This window comes from Melozone crissalis, unplaced genomic scaffold (assembly GCF_028551555.1).
Source record: "Melozone crissalis strain CALT ecotype California unplaced genomic scaffold, PUWL_Pcris_2 ptg000254l_1, whole genome shotgun sequence".
Classification (NCBI taxonomy): Eukaryota; Metazoa; Chordata; class Aves; order Passeriformes; family Passerellidae; genus Melozone; species Melozone crissalis.
In genome coordinates this window covers 212,125-227,904 of record NW_026536012.1, presented here as the reverse complement: position 1 = coordinate 227,904, position 15,780 = coordinate 212,125, and the positions used below count along the sequence as shown (strand labels likewise).

The 15,780-nt window shown below is 40.6% G+C and overlaps 1 protein-coding gene across 1 annotated transcript; it reads left to right on the top strand.

Annotated features, from left to right (window-relative positions):
* Positions 1 to 14,748, top strand: DNAI4 (dynein axonemal intermediate chain 4). The gene is made up of 16 exons (XM_054294556.1): positions 1 to 460; positions 1,189 to 1,265; positions 2,931 to 3,060; positions 3,193 to 3,320; positions 5,720 to 5,859; positions 6,528 to 6,683; positions 7,248 to 7,412; positions 8,251 to 8,453; positions 9,390 to 9,476; positions 10,437 to 10,588; positions 11,429 to 11,586; positions 11,729 to 11,850; positions 12,868 to 12,966; positions 13,359 to 13,585; positions 14,196 to 14,349; positions 14,655 to 14,748. The coding sequence occupies exons 1-16, from the start codon at positions 128 to 130 to the stop codon at positions 14,703 to 14,705; spliced, it is 2,382 nt and encodes a 793-aa protein (XP_054150531.1). The 5' UTR covers positions 1 to 127; the 3' UTR covers positions 14,706 to 14,748.
* The last annotated feature ends 1,032 nt before the right edge of the window (positions 14,749 to 15,780 follow it).

Below are 15,780 nucleotides of genomic sequence, written 5' to 3'. Positions count from 1 at the left end.
TTGGGAAAGGTGGGGAGAGCCCCAAATCCACGTGCAGGAACGATCTCAGAAACCCTGGAATGGTTGGGTTGGGAAAGGTGGGGAGAGCCCCAAATCCACGTGCAGGAACGATCTCAGAAACCCTGGAATGGTTGGGTTGGGAAAGGTGGGGAGAGCCCCAAATCCACGTGCAGGAAGGATCTCAGAAACCCTGGAATGGTTGGGTTGGGAAAGGTGGGGAGAGCCCCAAATCCACGTGCAGGAACGATCTCAGAAACCCTGGAATGGTTGGGTTGGGAAAGGTGGGGAGAGCCCCAAATCCACGTGCAGGAACGATCTCAGAAACCCTGGAATGGTTGGGTTGGGAAAGGTGGGGAGAACCAAAAAGCCCTGGAATGGTTGGGTTGGACACCCTTGGGAAGAGCCCCAAATCCACCTGTGGGAAGAACCCAAGAGCCCTGGAATGGTTGGGCTGAGAAAGGTGGGAAGGGCCCCAAATCCACGTGCAGGAAAGATCTCCGAAACCCTGGAATGGTTGGGTTGGGAAAGGTGGGAAAAGCCCAAAATCCACCTGTGGGAGGGACCAGAAAGCCCTGGAATGGTTGGGTTGGGAAAGGTGGGAAGAGCCCCAAATCCACGTGCAGGAAGGATCTCAGAAACCCTGGAATAGTTAGGTTGGGCACCTTGGGAAAAGTGGGAAAAGTCCAAAAAGCACCTGCAGGAAGAACCAAAAATCCCTGGAATGCTTGGGTTGGGAAAGGTGGGAAGAACCCCAAATCCACCTGTGGGAAGAACTGGAATAGTTGGGGTGGGTGCTCCTGGGAAAGGTGGGAAAAGCCCAAAATCCACCTGTGGGAAAAACCAAAGAGCCCTGAAATTCTTGGGATGGAAAAAGTGGGAAGAGCCCCAGATCCATGTGCAGGAAGGTTCTCAGAAACCCTGGAATAGTTGGGTTGGGAAAAGTGGGAAGAGCCCCAAATCCATGTGCAGGAAGGATCTCAGCAACCCTGGAATTATTGGGTTGGGAAAGGTGGGAAGGCCTGGAAGGGTTGGGTTGCCCCTCCAAGCCCAGTGACAGGAGTGGCTTTTCCCAAAGAATCCCAAAAACTGGGGCTGGTCCTGCAGGAAGGCAGGAATTCAAACCCCTTCCAGGTGCCCTCCCTATAACACAGGGAAATGATCCTGAAAATTCTTCCAATTTTTCTCCAGGTTTTTGATGAGGAAGGGAAGAATGTGACACCACAACCCCTCTTCCAGCCAGACCCAAATGCTGCCAGGCAAGAAAAGTTTTATTTAAAAAAAATAAAGCATTATAAGTACTTTTTAAAAAGTAAAGTATGTATTTTAAAGTATTTTATCTGTAAGTGCAGACAGGCTTTTATGCAAAATTATAAAATATAGAAATTAAAATATCGAATTAAGATATTAAAAATACCAGTTCAACTATCAAAATATGTTTAACATAATAAAAATTTTCTGCTTTAATAATATTTAAGCAAGTTACCTCTGTGTGGTTATGTGCATCCATCTCCAAAAATGCTCTTGAACAAAAAATTTGGAGTTAAAACTCCTAAATTATGTTTCACTACACTTTCATTTACAAACCTCCAGCACAGAGGGAAAAAACAAACTCAGTGGTATTTGGGCTGACATACTCAATTAAGTCATGCAAAGAAGGGAAATAATTATTGGTGTTTTAAATGAAAAATCCTGAGCCACAGCATGATCAAAATCAAGGAATAATTGTAATTGTTCACAATTTATAATTACAATTGTAACCACTGATTTCTGGATGAAGATTGCTTTTTCTGCCATGTTTCCCAGGCTGGCTGTTCCAAAGGACAATCCCAGGGCTTGGGATAGCAACCAGGATCAAATATATATAAAAAATAACTTTTAAATTATAATTAAAATACTAATAATTAAATATAGATACTAATAATATTTAAATATAAACACTAATAATTAAAACACTAATAATTATAGATACTAATAATATTTAAATATAAACACTAATAATTTAAACACTAATAATTAAATGCAGATATTAATAATATTTAAATATAAATACTAATAATTTAAACACTAATAATTAAATAGAAATTATAATCATAAAAATGCTAATAATTAAATATAGATACTAATAATATTTAAATAGAAATACTAATCATTAAAATACTAATAATTAAATATAGATACTAATAATATTTAAATAGAAATACTAATCATTAAAACACTAATAATTAAATATAGATACTAATAATATTTAAATATCAATACTAATAATTAAAATACTAATAATTATAGATACTAATGATATTTAAATATAGATACTAATAATTAAAACACTAATAATTAAATATAGATACTAATAATATTTAAATAGAAATACTGATATTTAAAACACTAATAATTAATAGATACTAATAATATTTAAATATAAATACTAATCATTAAAATACTAATAATTAAATAGAGATACTACTAATACTTAAATAGAAATACTAATAATTAAAATACTAATAAATAAATATAGATACTACTAATATTTAAATAGAAATACTGATATTTAAAACACTAATAATTAAATATAGATACTAATAATATTTAAATATAAATACTAATAATTAAAATACTAATAATTATAGATACTAATGATATTTAAATATAAATACTAATAATTAAAACACTAGTAATTAAATATAGATACTAATAATATTTAAATATAGATACTAATCATTAAAATACTAATAATTAAATATAGATACTAATAATATTTAAATATAAATACTAATAATTAATAATTATAGATACTAATGATATTTAAATATAAATACTAATAATTAAAATACTAATAATTAAAAATACTTATACTTACTTAAAAATACCTCCAAAAAATGAACACTTTTTTAGTTTTTGAGACAATTCCTGCTTGTTTCTCTTCCCTGAAGGACACATGGCAGCAGCCTGTGGACGTCCCCACAGGACACATCACCGCCCAAGCCTGGCTTAGACGAGGCAGAACCTGAAGAAGACGCAGATTTGAGCCTGTCCGGTAAAGAGCACCCCCAACAATTGGACGTTTCCCATGTGAAATCCTGGATCCTGGGATTTGTTGGATTCCCAGCATGATTTTTCCATTCCTTTGGAGCAGCCACGGTGCTGTTTGTGCTCTGGTCCCCAGCAGAGCAGCAGCAGCAGGAGGAGGAGGAGGCAGCGCTGACAGAGGCAGAGCTGGAGCAGGTGGTGGAGGTGCTGCTGACAGAGACAGACACGCGCTGGATGCTGGACCTGCCCACGGCCCTCGTGTCCACCGAGGCAGAGGAGGCTCCCAGGGTGCTGTAAGTCACCAATGGCACTGCAAACACTGGCTTTTGAAATGTTAAAATAGATTTGATATGTGTAGGGTTAAAAGAACTTTGCTATAAATATATCGGTTATATTTATATTTATATCTATATCTATATTTATATTTATATTTATACTTATATTTATTTATATTTATATATTTATATATTTATATTTATATTTATATTTATTTATTTATATATATTTTATATATTTATATTAAAATATATCTGTTTTATTTATATTTATAAAATATATCTATGTATCTGTATACATGTATACATTTATACATGTATACAGATTTTATACAGTGTTAAAATAACTTTGCTATAAATATATAGTTTTATTTATATTTATAATATATATAATATTTTTATATATATTGCTAATATTAAAATAGATTTTATACATGCAGTGTTAAAATAACTTTGCTATAAATATATCGGTTTTATTTATATATATATATTGTTATATATTATATTTATATATAAATATAAATACTAAAATATATTTTATACATGTAGTGGTAAAAGAACTTTGCTATAAATGTATGGTTTTATTTATATATAACATATCATATGTATTATATTTATATATATAATACATATATATATTATATAATAATATAATATTGCTATATATTGTAATAATATAATAATAATATAATAATATATAATATTGCTAATATTAAAATAGATTTTATACATGAAGTGGTAAAGGAACTTTGTGATACATATCTAGTTTTTATTTATATATGTATGTTGCTATATATATTATATATGTGTTATATTTATATATATATTGCTAATATTTAAATATATTTTATACATGTAGTGTTAAAAGAACTTTGCTATAAATATATAGTTTTTATTTCTCTATATATGTTGCTATATATATTGCATATGTATATTTATATATATATTGCCAATATTAAAACAGATTTCATACATGTAGGGTTAAAATTACTTTGCTTAAATATATAGTTTTTATTTATATTTTACTATATAAATATATAGTAAATATTAAATATTTTATTTAGATTTTACTATATATATTATATATTTTATATATTGCTATATATAATATATAACATGTATTTTATATATTATATGTATATATTTATATATTTTAATATGTATACTTTTATATATTGCTATATATTATATATATTGCTATAAAGATACAGTAATTTAAAATTTTATTTTATTTTTATAATTTTTATTTTTTTTAATTTTATGTTAATTAGGCTTCAACACAGTAATGAAATAGCTGATATAAGTATACTTGTGTTAAAGTACCAACTTAGATTAAATAATACCCAATAAACACATAAAGAAGACACCTACTACAAATATACCAACTATCAGCACTCACTGTCTAAAGACAGTGTGAGCCAGGACCAAAACTAAATAAAATAATAACATAAATAAATAAATAAAAATATTTAAATAAAATTTTAAAATAAATAAATATACATATAAAAATGATAACTAAAACAATGAAACCATGACCAAAAAATGCAGGTGCTATATAAAAGTAGACCTAAAGAGGAGCCATGCTAAACAATTCTTAGAATATGTAAACTAGTTTAAGAAAGAATTTACTCACCTTGATTAGTTATGAATATACAAGAAGCTAATGTAAGAGAAAAAATATTTAAAAGGTTTCTCCAAAAATAAGTGTGCTCTTGGCTGAGGGCTAAGATGCACCCAGCCCTCATCTTTACTCTTTGTTCCTTATCTCCTCTTATCTTTTATGAAACTTTTAAAATTTTCACAAGAAAATAAATGTTTTTTTTCACAGCTGGCACCCATTTCTTACAGCTCCCTGTTGTGGGTGAAATTCTTCCTCCCTTCCACTGAAAATCCACGGCAGCTTAGGGGTGGAGGAGGGCGATAATTTGATTTTCATGAAAGCAGTAAGACATTCCAAACTGCTGCATTGATTCTTGGGGGTAGCTTCTAATTATTCATTAATTAAGAAGAGTTAAAGGTTGGCAGGTGGAGCAGGCAGCTCCCCTTGGTGCTCCCTGAGCTACCAGGGCTGTGTGGGAGTGCTGGAACAGAAAAGGAGAAGTTTCCTTTTTGTCTCCTGCCTTTCACTGCCAGCTCTGAGAGCTCTGAATTCCCCAAAGCTCAGGGGCAGCTGGGAAAGGGAATTTTGCTTTTTCTGGGCTCTGTTCTGCCCAGGCCGTTCCTGTTTTAGAGCAGCATCACAAAGATCAGAACGAGCTGCTGAATAACACAAAGGCTGAAATTCCATCCAACGATCCAAAAGCAGGACATGGGGGACATGGCAAAGCCTCTCCTGATCAGCTCCTTGTTCCAGACCCTGAGAATTCCAGGCAGGATTTCCCAGGGACTCACCAGGCACCGTTTCCTTTGTTTCCCAGGGAGAGGAATAAGATTTACACAGAGCTTTGTGAGGCTAAAATTGACAGTGAGTACTTTGAAGAAAAAATCGCGCAAACCTTCTCTGGAGCTGCCAAAACCAAGGAGGTGCAATGTGAGACCATCACCGTGGCAGAGAAAGGTAAACCTGGGGCTGACAAAAGGGAATTTTTACTTCCACCTCTGAGCAGATGTTCCCTCAGTTTCCACTACCAGAGCTTTAAGTGCAGGCAGGACACTGTGGCTTGTGGTGGCCTTTTCTGCCCCTCTCCTAAATCTCGAATTTCGTGCTGGAACACTGAATCCATTGCAATAAAATTGTTGTTAACACTCCCAGAGAATATTATTGTTGTGTGTAAGAGGCTAAAGAAATTACAGGGAATGCTGTTCCAAACACTTTTCCTTTGTTAGTGTATGTAAAACCCCAAAAGTAGATAATAATCTGTTTTGAAAAGCTATTTTCCACTTGTTTTGTGGCATCAGCAGGGCTCATTCCAGCCCCTCAGCACATCAAGGCAAAAACCCTGATGGAGCTGCAGCATCACACAACAGGAGGAGCTTTAAAGTTATTTTATCTGCTTTAATGATTCTTATTAAGCACAGGCAAAAATTTGTAAAGGATGGCAATTAAATGATGAAATTAAAATGTTAAATGAAAAGTATCAGTTCAAATATCAACAGCTTTGGAAGCAGAGGTGGTTCCAAAGCCCAGCCCAGCAGCTGGGGTGTAGAAAGCTCCCCACAATAATGTAAAAGAAGAAGATAATAATGCAAAAGCAGAGCCCTGTGTGACAGGGAATTCATTCCCAGGGGTGGTGGTGACTCCCTGGGATCTGGACCATCCCCTGGATGCCTCAGGAGCAGAACCTGCAGAGACAGAAGGACCCAAAACCCCAGCAGGGACAAGCAGCACATCTCTCACAGCTGGAGAGCAGGGTCGGCCTGGGGCTGTCCCTTCTGCCACAGGTAACATTTCCCCATTTCTGCCCTTCCTCATCCTCCTAAAGCAGGCACATCCCTGGGATCTGTGGGGAAAGCTTCCTGGAAAACACTGCCTGGAACCTGCAGGAGAGTCTGCTGAAGAATCTCAGGCAGGGCTGCACTTCTCTGCACACTGCCATCAGAAATCATCTTAAATAAAGAGAAATACCCAGGGGCAGGGTTGGCTGGTACTCACTTTAAAAAGTAGAAGCAAAACACCATTTGTGAGAAATTCCAGAAGCAGCTGAAAAAGATAAGGAAATTATAATGAGAAAAAATGATAAGATTATAAAATTATAAGAAAATTATAGGAAAAAAAATCACAATGAAAGTATTTTTTTTTAATACTCTGCTTTTTGCAGTGGAGGAAAATCCTTATCCCTTGTTCTTCTTGTGTGCAGTTTTACCATGTTCAAAGCATTTCTATGCCATGTATCTGTTACCAGGCTGCATGGGCCTGTTGGGCTCCATCCATGGATCCTTGTGGGTCCATTCCAGCCTGGAATATGCCAGGATTCTGTAATTCAGCTTCTTCCATCCCCCCTGCAGACAGTGCTGCTCCTGCCAGGAGCCCCGAGGAGCAGGAATGCCACTCAGGAGCAATCCTGACCTCAGCAAAGCTGCAGCAGGATTTAGTTGTCATGGAGAGGATTCTCATGGAGAACATTTTCCAACCCAAGCTCGCAGTCTATCGGCAGATTCCCGTCCTCATAGGTTTGTTCCTTGCTCAGTGCCCTCTTTCCAGCCAGAAACTCCTCATTTTCCACAGCAATTCCTCACTTTTGCCTGGGTAGCTAAACCCACCTGCAGCACACCTGGCTCTCTCCAGCTGTCTGCTCTGTTCCCAGCCAGTTTTACAAGTTAGGATGTCTTAATTCAATTCCTTTCCTTTCCTTTCCTTTCCTTTCCTTTCCTTTCCTTTCCTTTCCCCTTTCCTTTCCCCTTTCCTTTCCTTTCCCCTTTCCTTTCCTTTCCTTTCCCCTTTCCTTTCCTTTCCCCTTTCCTTTCCCCTTTCCTTTCCTCTCCTTTCCTTTCCTTTCCCCTTTCCTTTCCCCTTTCCTTTCCTTTCCTTTCCCCTTTCCTTTCCCCTTTCCTTTCCTTTCCTTTCCCCTTTCCTTTCCTTTCCCCTTTCCTTTCCCCTTTCCTTTCCTTTCCTTTCCTTTCCTTTCCTTTCCCCTTTCCTTTCCTTTCCCCTTTCCTTTCCCCTTTCCTTTCCCCTTTCCTTTCCTTTCCTATCCTTTTGCAAAATATTTGCTGAAAGGGCAAATTTTTCTTCTGGTGTGAATAATTGGAGTGAGATATAACCTATAATAATATAGGCTATATTTAATAATACAGATTATATAATATGGGTTATATATAATAATATAGGGTCTATTACATAGGTTATATATATAAAAATAGAAAATAATATATAAATATAAAATAATATATATATAAAATATGTAAAAATAAATATTAATATAAATAAATATAGATATATGTATACAATTATACCTGTAATGAGGTAAGTGAAATATTTCCACTCAGATTCTGCACCTGTGCATTTTAGAACCTGTTGTCACCTCAGACACCGAGGTGGAAGAAGATGAAGAGGAGGAGGAGGATGAGGATGAGGATGAGGAGGAAGCAGCAGAGGCAGCTGAAGGCCCAGCAGAGGAGGCAGGCCCCAGGCTGGAGCTGCTGTGGTCCTTCAGGTGTGATTTAACCAGGGGCCACAGCGTGAGCAGCATGTCTTGGAACAAAGCAAACCCTGTGAGTGCACAAACCCTCCTCAGCTGAGCTGGCCACAAACTGGGACAGGCAGCTGGGGCTGGCAATAAATTCTGATCCAATCCCTCACTCTCCTTTAACCTATGGGCTTCCCTACACATCACAGCTTTAACTGGCCCAGAATTTCATTAATTGCTCCCTGAGCAGCAATGTTCATAGACTTGGGCTGTTCTAAAATTGAAATTTAACCCCTGCTGCTAAACTTTGTTATCATTGATGGAGTTTGTTTGTGGTAGTTTAGACACCACGTCTTTGTCTCTAACAGGAACCCACCAAAACAGCAGAATTCCTCCAAATTTAAGGGTAAGATGCACAATAACAGCACAGAAGGCAAAGCTTCCTAAATCTGGGCATGTAAAGCTCTGTTTTCTCAACTCACTTTTTGACAAAAATAATGAATGGAAGAGAGGCAAAAAGCAGCTGAGGATGAGAAACAGAAACCCAGTGACGGGGGAAAAAAGAGAAAACAAAGACCATTTCGTGCTTTTAGTACACCAAATCTCCAGATATTAAAAAATTAGACACATTTAGAGACTCCAGTCTTAGAATACAGGGCAAACAATCGGCTACTTTTAAAATGTGAGTTCCACAAACTACTTGTTGAGCGCAAGAAAAGAAAAATTACTGGAGCTGAAGGCTAAAGGCTGCTGGTTTTCACTTCTGCCTATGGAAAGGAATGAAGGGAATTCACTGGATTGTGGAAAGCTAAAACCCGGAATTTGAGGTGCTCTCTGAAGCTCCTTTTATAGCTGACCCTGAGAGGGAAAATTAGAAGTGCTCCATTAAATAATGCACAGTGAAATATGATTATAGAGCAATGTGTCTCCTGCATGGGAGAGAAGCCTTGTTATTCCAGACACAAAGGTCCTGCTGAGCTCCAGGTGGAACTGAGGCCCTGCTGTTGCTCTGTGCTTGCAGGATCTCCTGGCTGTTGGCTACAGGGAATTTGTTTCTCGGGGTAAGAAGAAAGGCCTGGCTTGCTGCTGGTCACTGAAGAACCCCATGGTAATGAGCCCTTTTGTTTGCTTTCCCTGCAATCTGCTTTTCTCTGGACAACTTCTGCTGTATTTCCCTTTTAGCTACAGTTATTTACTCTTAACTTCTCACAACGGTGTCAGTGAGAGAGGAAATTTCATAGATGTAACATTTACACCTCTGCAGATCCATCTGAGAAGGGATCATTCAAGACCGACCATTTAAAAAAATAGATCGTTTAAAACCAATCATTAAAACCAACCATTTAAAAAAATAATTTGAAAATCTCACTTACAAAATGTCCCAAAGTAAAAAAATTCAGATTGCCATAAATTACAACATTCCAGTTTGATTTCTACTACGAACTTCTCTTGGCCAAAACTGCATCAGACTAATTTAAACCAGGCAGACTCAAATCTTTGATGCATCTTTGCACACCAAATACTCTCATGATTCCCTGCTGCCACCACATATATTTTTAGATATTTGGTTCAGAGTAGCCTTGCCACACCAAATACTCTCATGATTCCCTGCTGCCACCATAGATATTTTTATATATTTGGTTCAGAGTAGCCTTGCCACACCAAATACTCTCATGGTTCCCTGCTGCCACCATAGATATTTTTATATATTTGGTTCAGAGAAGCCTTGCCATACCAAATACTCTCATGGTTCCCTGCTGCCACCATAGATATTTTTATATATTTGGTTTGGAGTAGCCTTGCCATACCAAATATTTTCATGGTTCCCTGCTGCCACCATAGATATTTTTATATATGTGGTCTGGAGTAGCCTCACCAAACTTATTTTCCAGCGTCCTATTTCTGCCCGATCTTTATCCTTTTCCTAATTTTATCAGTTGTAGCAATAACTACACGGTGCCAGTCAGAATTTCTGGTCCCTGTGGGCACCATCCCTGGCATTTCTGGGTCTCAGCCAGGCGAGGTGGCTGCCGGCCCGGCTCAGGCTTGCTGTGCTCTCTCGTGGCAGTGGCCAGAGCGCATTTTCCGCTGCGAGCACGGCGTCACCGCTGTGGATTTCTCCCGGGCCAGGCCCCACCTGCTGGCAGTGGGGACGGCCAGTGGCCGTGTGGCCGTGTACGACGTGCGCAGCCGCCAGGACACCGCGCTGCTGGACAGCAGGTCAGGGATATCCTCCTCATCCTCATCCTCATCCTCCCCTGAGCCAGCAGGGCTGGGACAGGGCGACAGGGACCCTAAGGGACTGCAGCTATGCACCCCATCAATTAGAAATTAATTAATAAATAATTCATATTCTGGGACAGTCCAGCACCGGGTAATAAATGCTTGTGGCACACCAGGGGTAGCTTTTGGTGCTTGCTCTCTGATCCCGCTTGCCAAAACTGGAGAGAAATCAGCAAAAGTGAGGAGCAGGTCAGCCTGGCCTCCACCTCCTCCCCTGAGCCAGCAGGCCTTGGACAGGGCAACAGGGACTGCCAGTCCCTCACCCTCTAAGGGACTGCAGCTCTTTACCCCATACATTATAAATTCATGGATTTATGATTCATATTCTGTGTCCTACCTGGGACAGTCCAGCCCTGGGTAATAAATCCTTGTGGCACACCAGGGGTAGCTTTTGGTGCTTTCTCTCTGATCCCCCTTGCCAAAACAAAAGTGAGGGGTGAGCAGGAATTAATAAGAAAATGAGACAGGGGATGGGTGGGTGATGAGGGAAGCACCTGCCCTAAGGGCAGCTCCCCAAGTCTCTCCTACAAGGTGCAGACTGATTTCATGGCACAAGCACATAAACAGTGCCCTGAAACTAGTTATCAAACATGTTTAATAAGGAAACATTCTTCTAGAGAAAACAACCAATGTTCAGACCATTTTTTAAAAAGAAAAGCTAAACATTTCTGTTATAATACTTAACACTCGTTACAAAGTGGAAACTTAATTATTTTTCAGACATGCTGTCTTGTCTTTGTTCATCTGTGATTTACCACATGTATTTTTTTGTCCCAGTGCATCCCTAAATAAGCATAAAGGTCCTGTGTGGCAGCTGAAGTGGGTGGAGCAGGAAGGAGGTGCAACAGCAGGTGACAAAGAGGAGAGACTGATGTGCATCTCAGGAGATGGGAGGATGACCCAGTGGTTCATTCAGCAAAGGCTGGATTGCTCTGGTGAGCCCTGAAACTGCTCTCTCTGAGCCCAGCTGGCATTCTTTACACCAGTAATCCCACAAAACATCTCAGAGCTGCTGGGCATCCCAGAGCAGCACATGGGGTCACTCCTGTCTGACAAAGCCTCCTGCTCTCTGCACAGATGTGATGCAAATCAAACGAACAGAAAGTGAGAAGAAAAAATTACCGGGTGAGAGAGAAAGGAAAAGTGAAGGTCCCATATCACAGCAGGCAGCTGGAATGTGCTTTGACTTCCATCCAAAGGTAGGCTCAGAAAGCCCATCCTGGCTGGAGTGTTATCCAGGAAAACTCTGCAGCAGAGGTGGGAGCTAGCCAGGGACTTGGCACTGCTATTTAAAGCATGTTAATTTTGAAATAAATTGCTTTCTAGCTACTAAGGTTTACCCCAAATGGGTGAAATGGTAAAACAAGCCCTGTCCTCCTGATGCCCAGAGAGGCTGCCTGGAACAGAGGCTGGGCAGTGTTAAAGGAACAAAGTGGGGATTTATTAAAAGGCCTTTCAATGATACACCTTGGGCAGTGCAAGAGCCTGGCCAGGGCTACACCCAGGATGGACCCCAGGTCGGGAGTTTTCACCCTTTTATAAGTTTTGGTCCATTTCCATGTTGGGGTTCAGTGTCCAATTCCAGCTCCAGGTTCTGCAGTCTCATCCTCTGAGATTGCTCTCCCCCATTCCCTGTTGTTTGCAATTTTTGGGGCTGAAGCTGCAGTGGTGTCCTTCATTTTGGGCTGGAAAAGGATCGTTCAGTGTGCCTGAGCTGTGAGGACAACTTGCTAACATTTATATGAAGTTCAGAGTTATACACTAATGCAGTACAGAATTGTGGGAAATGGATTTATAGGTAAATAAGCTCAAACTTCAGGCATCGCTCCCAGCCACGTTACTCACCTTTCCTTGGGCAGGCCTCAGGGCAGTTCCCCTCTGAGTGATGGCCAGGGCTGGGAGAATTTGTCCAACACCTCCCACATCCAGGACTCAGCTGGGCTTCTCTTCATCCAGCTGAGTCCTTCCTCCACAGAGCACTCGAAGAATTCATGCATTTTCCACATGGATTGCTGTAAATCCAAGATTTTGAGGAGTCAAACCCCAGCACGATGTGCATTGGTGGAGAACACACCCAGCAAACGTGCAACGTTGTGGTTCCACTTTCCCCAGCACTCACAGGAGCTCCTCCTTGGCTCTGAGCTCCTCCAGCCCTGGATGATTTCTGCAGGAGTGATAAATCCATCCAGCCTAGGCCACTTTGCCCTTTCTTTCAGGACACTGATATTTTTCTTGCTGGAACAGAAGAGGGACACATCTACTGCTGCTCTTGCTCAGGCAAGGAGCAGATTCTGGGCACATACAGAGGCCATGAGGTGAGTGACACTGTAAGCAAGGACAGCAGGAACTGCTCAACTCAAAAATGGAACCTTTGCTTATATTTAGTGAACATCTGCAACAAAAGAAACCTAAACTTCTTCTCTTATATTAGGAACAAATTCCCATAGCATAAAGCATCACAGTCCTACAGTATTACTTTCTGTCAGGAATTTTCAATCTATCAGGAATTTTTCAAGTAATTTATTAAAACTGATACTATAAACTGTTTAAAGCTTCAGCTCTGGCTTTATTCTAAGACAGCAATCAGAAACCTGATTGTCCTGTAGAGTTAAATAGTCTTACCTGTGGGAGGAAGGCTGGGTAGTTCTAGAAGAGATTCTGTAGCTCTGCAGCAGCACCCAGTTCTGCTTTGTTTCTCTCCGAACAGGGCCCTGTGTACAAAGTTGCCTGGAATCCCACCAGCACTGACATGTTCCTCAGCTGCTCTGCAGACTGGAGCATCCTCTTGTGGCACCGGGATTCCCACACCCCCCTTTTAACCTTCACCTCTGTCACAGCTGTTGTTCACGACATCAAGTGGTCTCCACACTCAGCCCTCATCTTCGCAGCAGTGAACGAGCAGAGGGTGGAGATCTGGGATCTGAGTGTCAGCATGTGAGTAAGGACTCTTCTCAAGGAAGAGTCTGAAATGTAATTGTCACACATTGTTACCTCATCAGTGTTTTTATCAGATCATTACTGGTCAAACCACTGTGTTTGTAAATACTTGTGTAAAAGCAGATGGTGGTTACCAGAGATTTGGGGTGAGAAGAGAAGGAGCTGGATGCCTCCTGGAGCTGATAAAGTGTGAAACTGCCCTTTCTCTGCAGAAATTGTGGCAGAGTTAGAAAGAAAAATAACAAAACTGAGCTACTTTGGTAAAGATTGGATGGTCTGAAGTTGAGGTGCCTCAGTTACCTTGACCTTGTCCAGCTGCTCTGGGTTTTGTGTTACTGACAGCATGAAGCCCTGGTGGATCCAGAGCTCTGCCAGATCCTGCAAATTATTCATCTAATAAAAATATTAACCACCACTGTCCAGGTTAGGACAGATTTTAGGCAAGCAGGATATCTCAGTTAACAGCAGCTGGGATTTTTCTGCAGGCAGAGCCCAAACCAAGCCCTGCCTCACTTCCCAATCCCTGAGATAGCCTAGACCACAGACAGCGAGACGTGCAGCCCTTCAGCTGATGCATGCGTGGTGCCCATTGACTCTTGGCTTGCAGCTTCGACCCGGTGCTGTGCTGTGCTGGCAGCCCCGAGGGGACCCTGAGCTCGCTGCTGTTTGCCAGGAACGCCGAGTGCCTGCTCCTGGGGGACAGCCGTGGCCAGGTGGGCGTGTGGCTGCTGCCCAGCCTGGCTGTCCCCAGCTCCGAACAGGTACGGCCGTGCCCTCAGGGCCTGGGCTCCTTCTAATTATAAATCCATCAATTTGCAGTCCTGGGAAACACCCAGCTGTCAATACTGCAATAGGTGGGATCACCATTCCGGGTTAAAGGTGGTGGTTCCTGCTCTTCTGCTGCCGCACCGCTGGGAATTCATTTCCTTTATAAACGAGATAAATGTTTGCATGCTGCCAAATAGCACAGTGCAAATGTAACCCAACCTGGCCTGCCAAAAGTGCTGTTTTCCAGCTTTAACAGAATTCCACAGAAGAATCAGCTCTTTTTCCTCTTGTTTTCCAGGTTGGCTCCTTGTATGACATTGTTGCTCCTGCTGGAGCTGTTAAACAGTAGCTGATTTCCCTTCCCCTTCAGGAAATGCTGTAGTGTGAACATAAACTGGTTATGTTTTTTAATCAATAAAGTTTCTCTTTGAAGCCACACTGCTTAGAAACTTCTTTCAAATGGCCTCGACTTCCTCCTGGAAGTCCCCTCAGTGCACCACCAGTGCTCATGCATGGGTGGCCTTCTCTGGAATCCTGATCATGGAAAGGTCTCCGCAGTCTTTTCTCCTTGGGCCTTTATCCCTTCCTGCTTTTCCCCCTAAGTCTTTCCTCCTTGGGTTGAAAGTAGGCAGTGTTTGGCTGCCTGGGCTGGCTTTTTTGAGAAGAAACAGAAAAAAATACCCAGCTGGATTTCCAGGCACTTGCTGGCCACAGGAAACAGGGAGCATCTCCAGAGGAGTGATTAAGCCCAAGCTGCAGCCCTGCTCCGAGCACATGACGTATGGAAACCTGTATTTTATGGATGCAGAACATGCAGCCTCTCTCATTATCCTGACAATAAACACCCAGCACTCAAACACAGCACTGAATTAAGGATCATTTGTGCTGCATTAACATCCACTTCCTCCTGTGTGCTGCACACCTGACAGGAGACATGCAAACTTCCCCCGACATAAAATTCATCTTGGTGTGTTCCAAGGAAAGACACTCGTTAAGGTGAATCATTTGTTAATCATTATTATAAATCCAACCAAAATACACCCTGTATTTTCCATTCATGCCCGTGACTGTTTGCTTACTGCTAAAAAACAAGCTTTCTGTAACCCATCATAACCCACCCTGCACACAGTGAAAATCAATTACCTGTAACTTTATGGTGCTGGAAAATTCTTGTGGTGCTAGGAAGGGCTCAAGATCTCCGAAGTTCCTCATCTATTTTGTTCTTAAATATGGAATTTCTGACCATATAACTCAGACATTTCCTCCTAGAGGCATTTTATTGCAAGGATTGTTTTATAGAAACATAAATACACCAAAGCCAACATTAGGAACCAGTAACTCAAAACCAAGCCCTGCTCCCAGAGCAGAGACTCAGCTCCATGTGCTGCAGGATCACGTCCTGTCCTTGGCACACTGGGAATCCT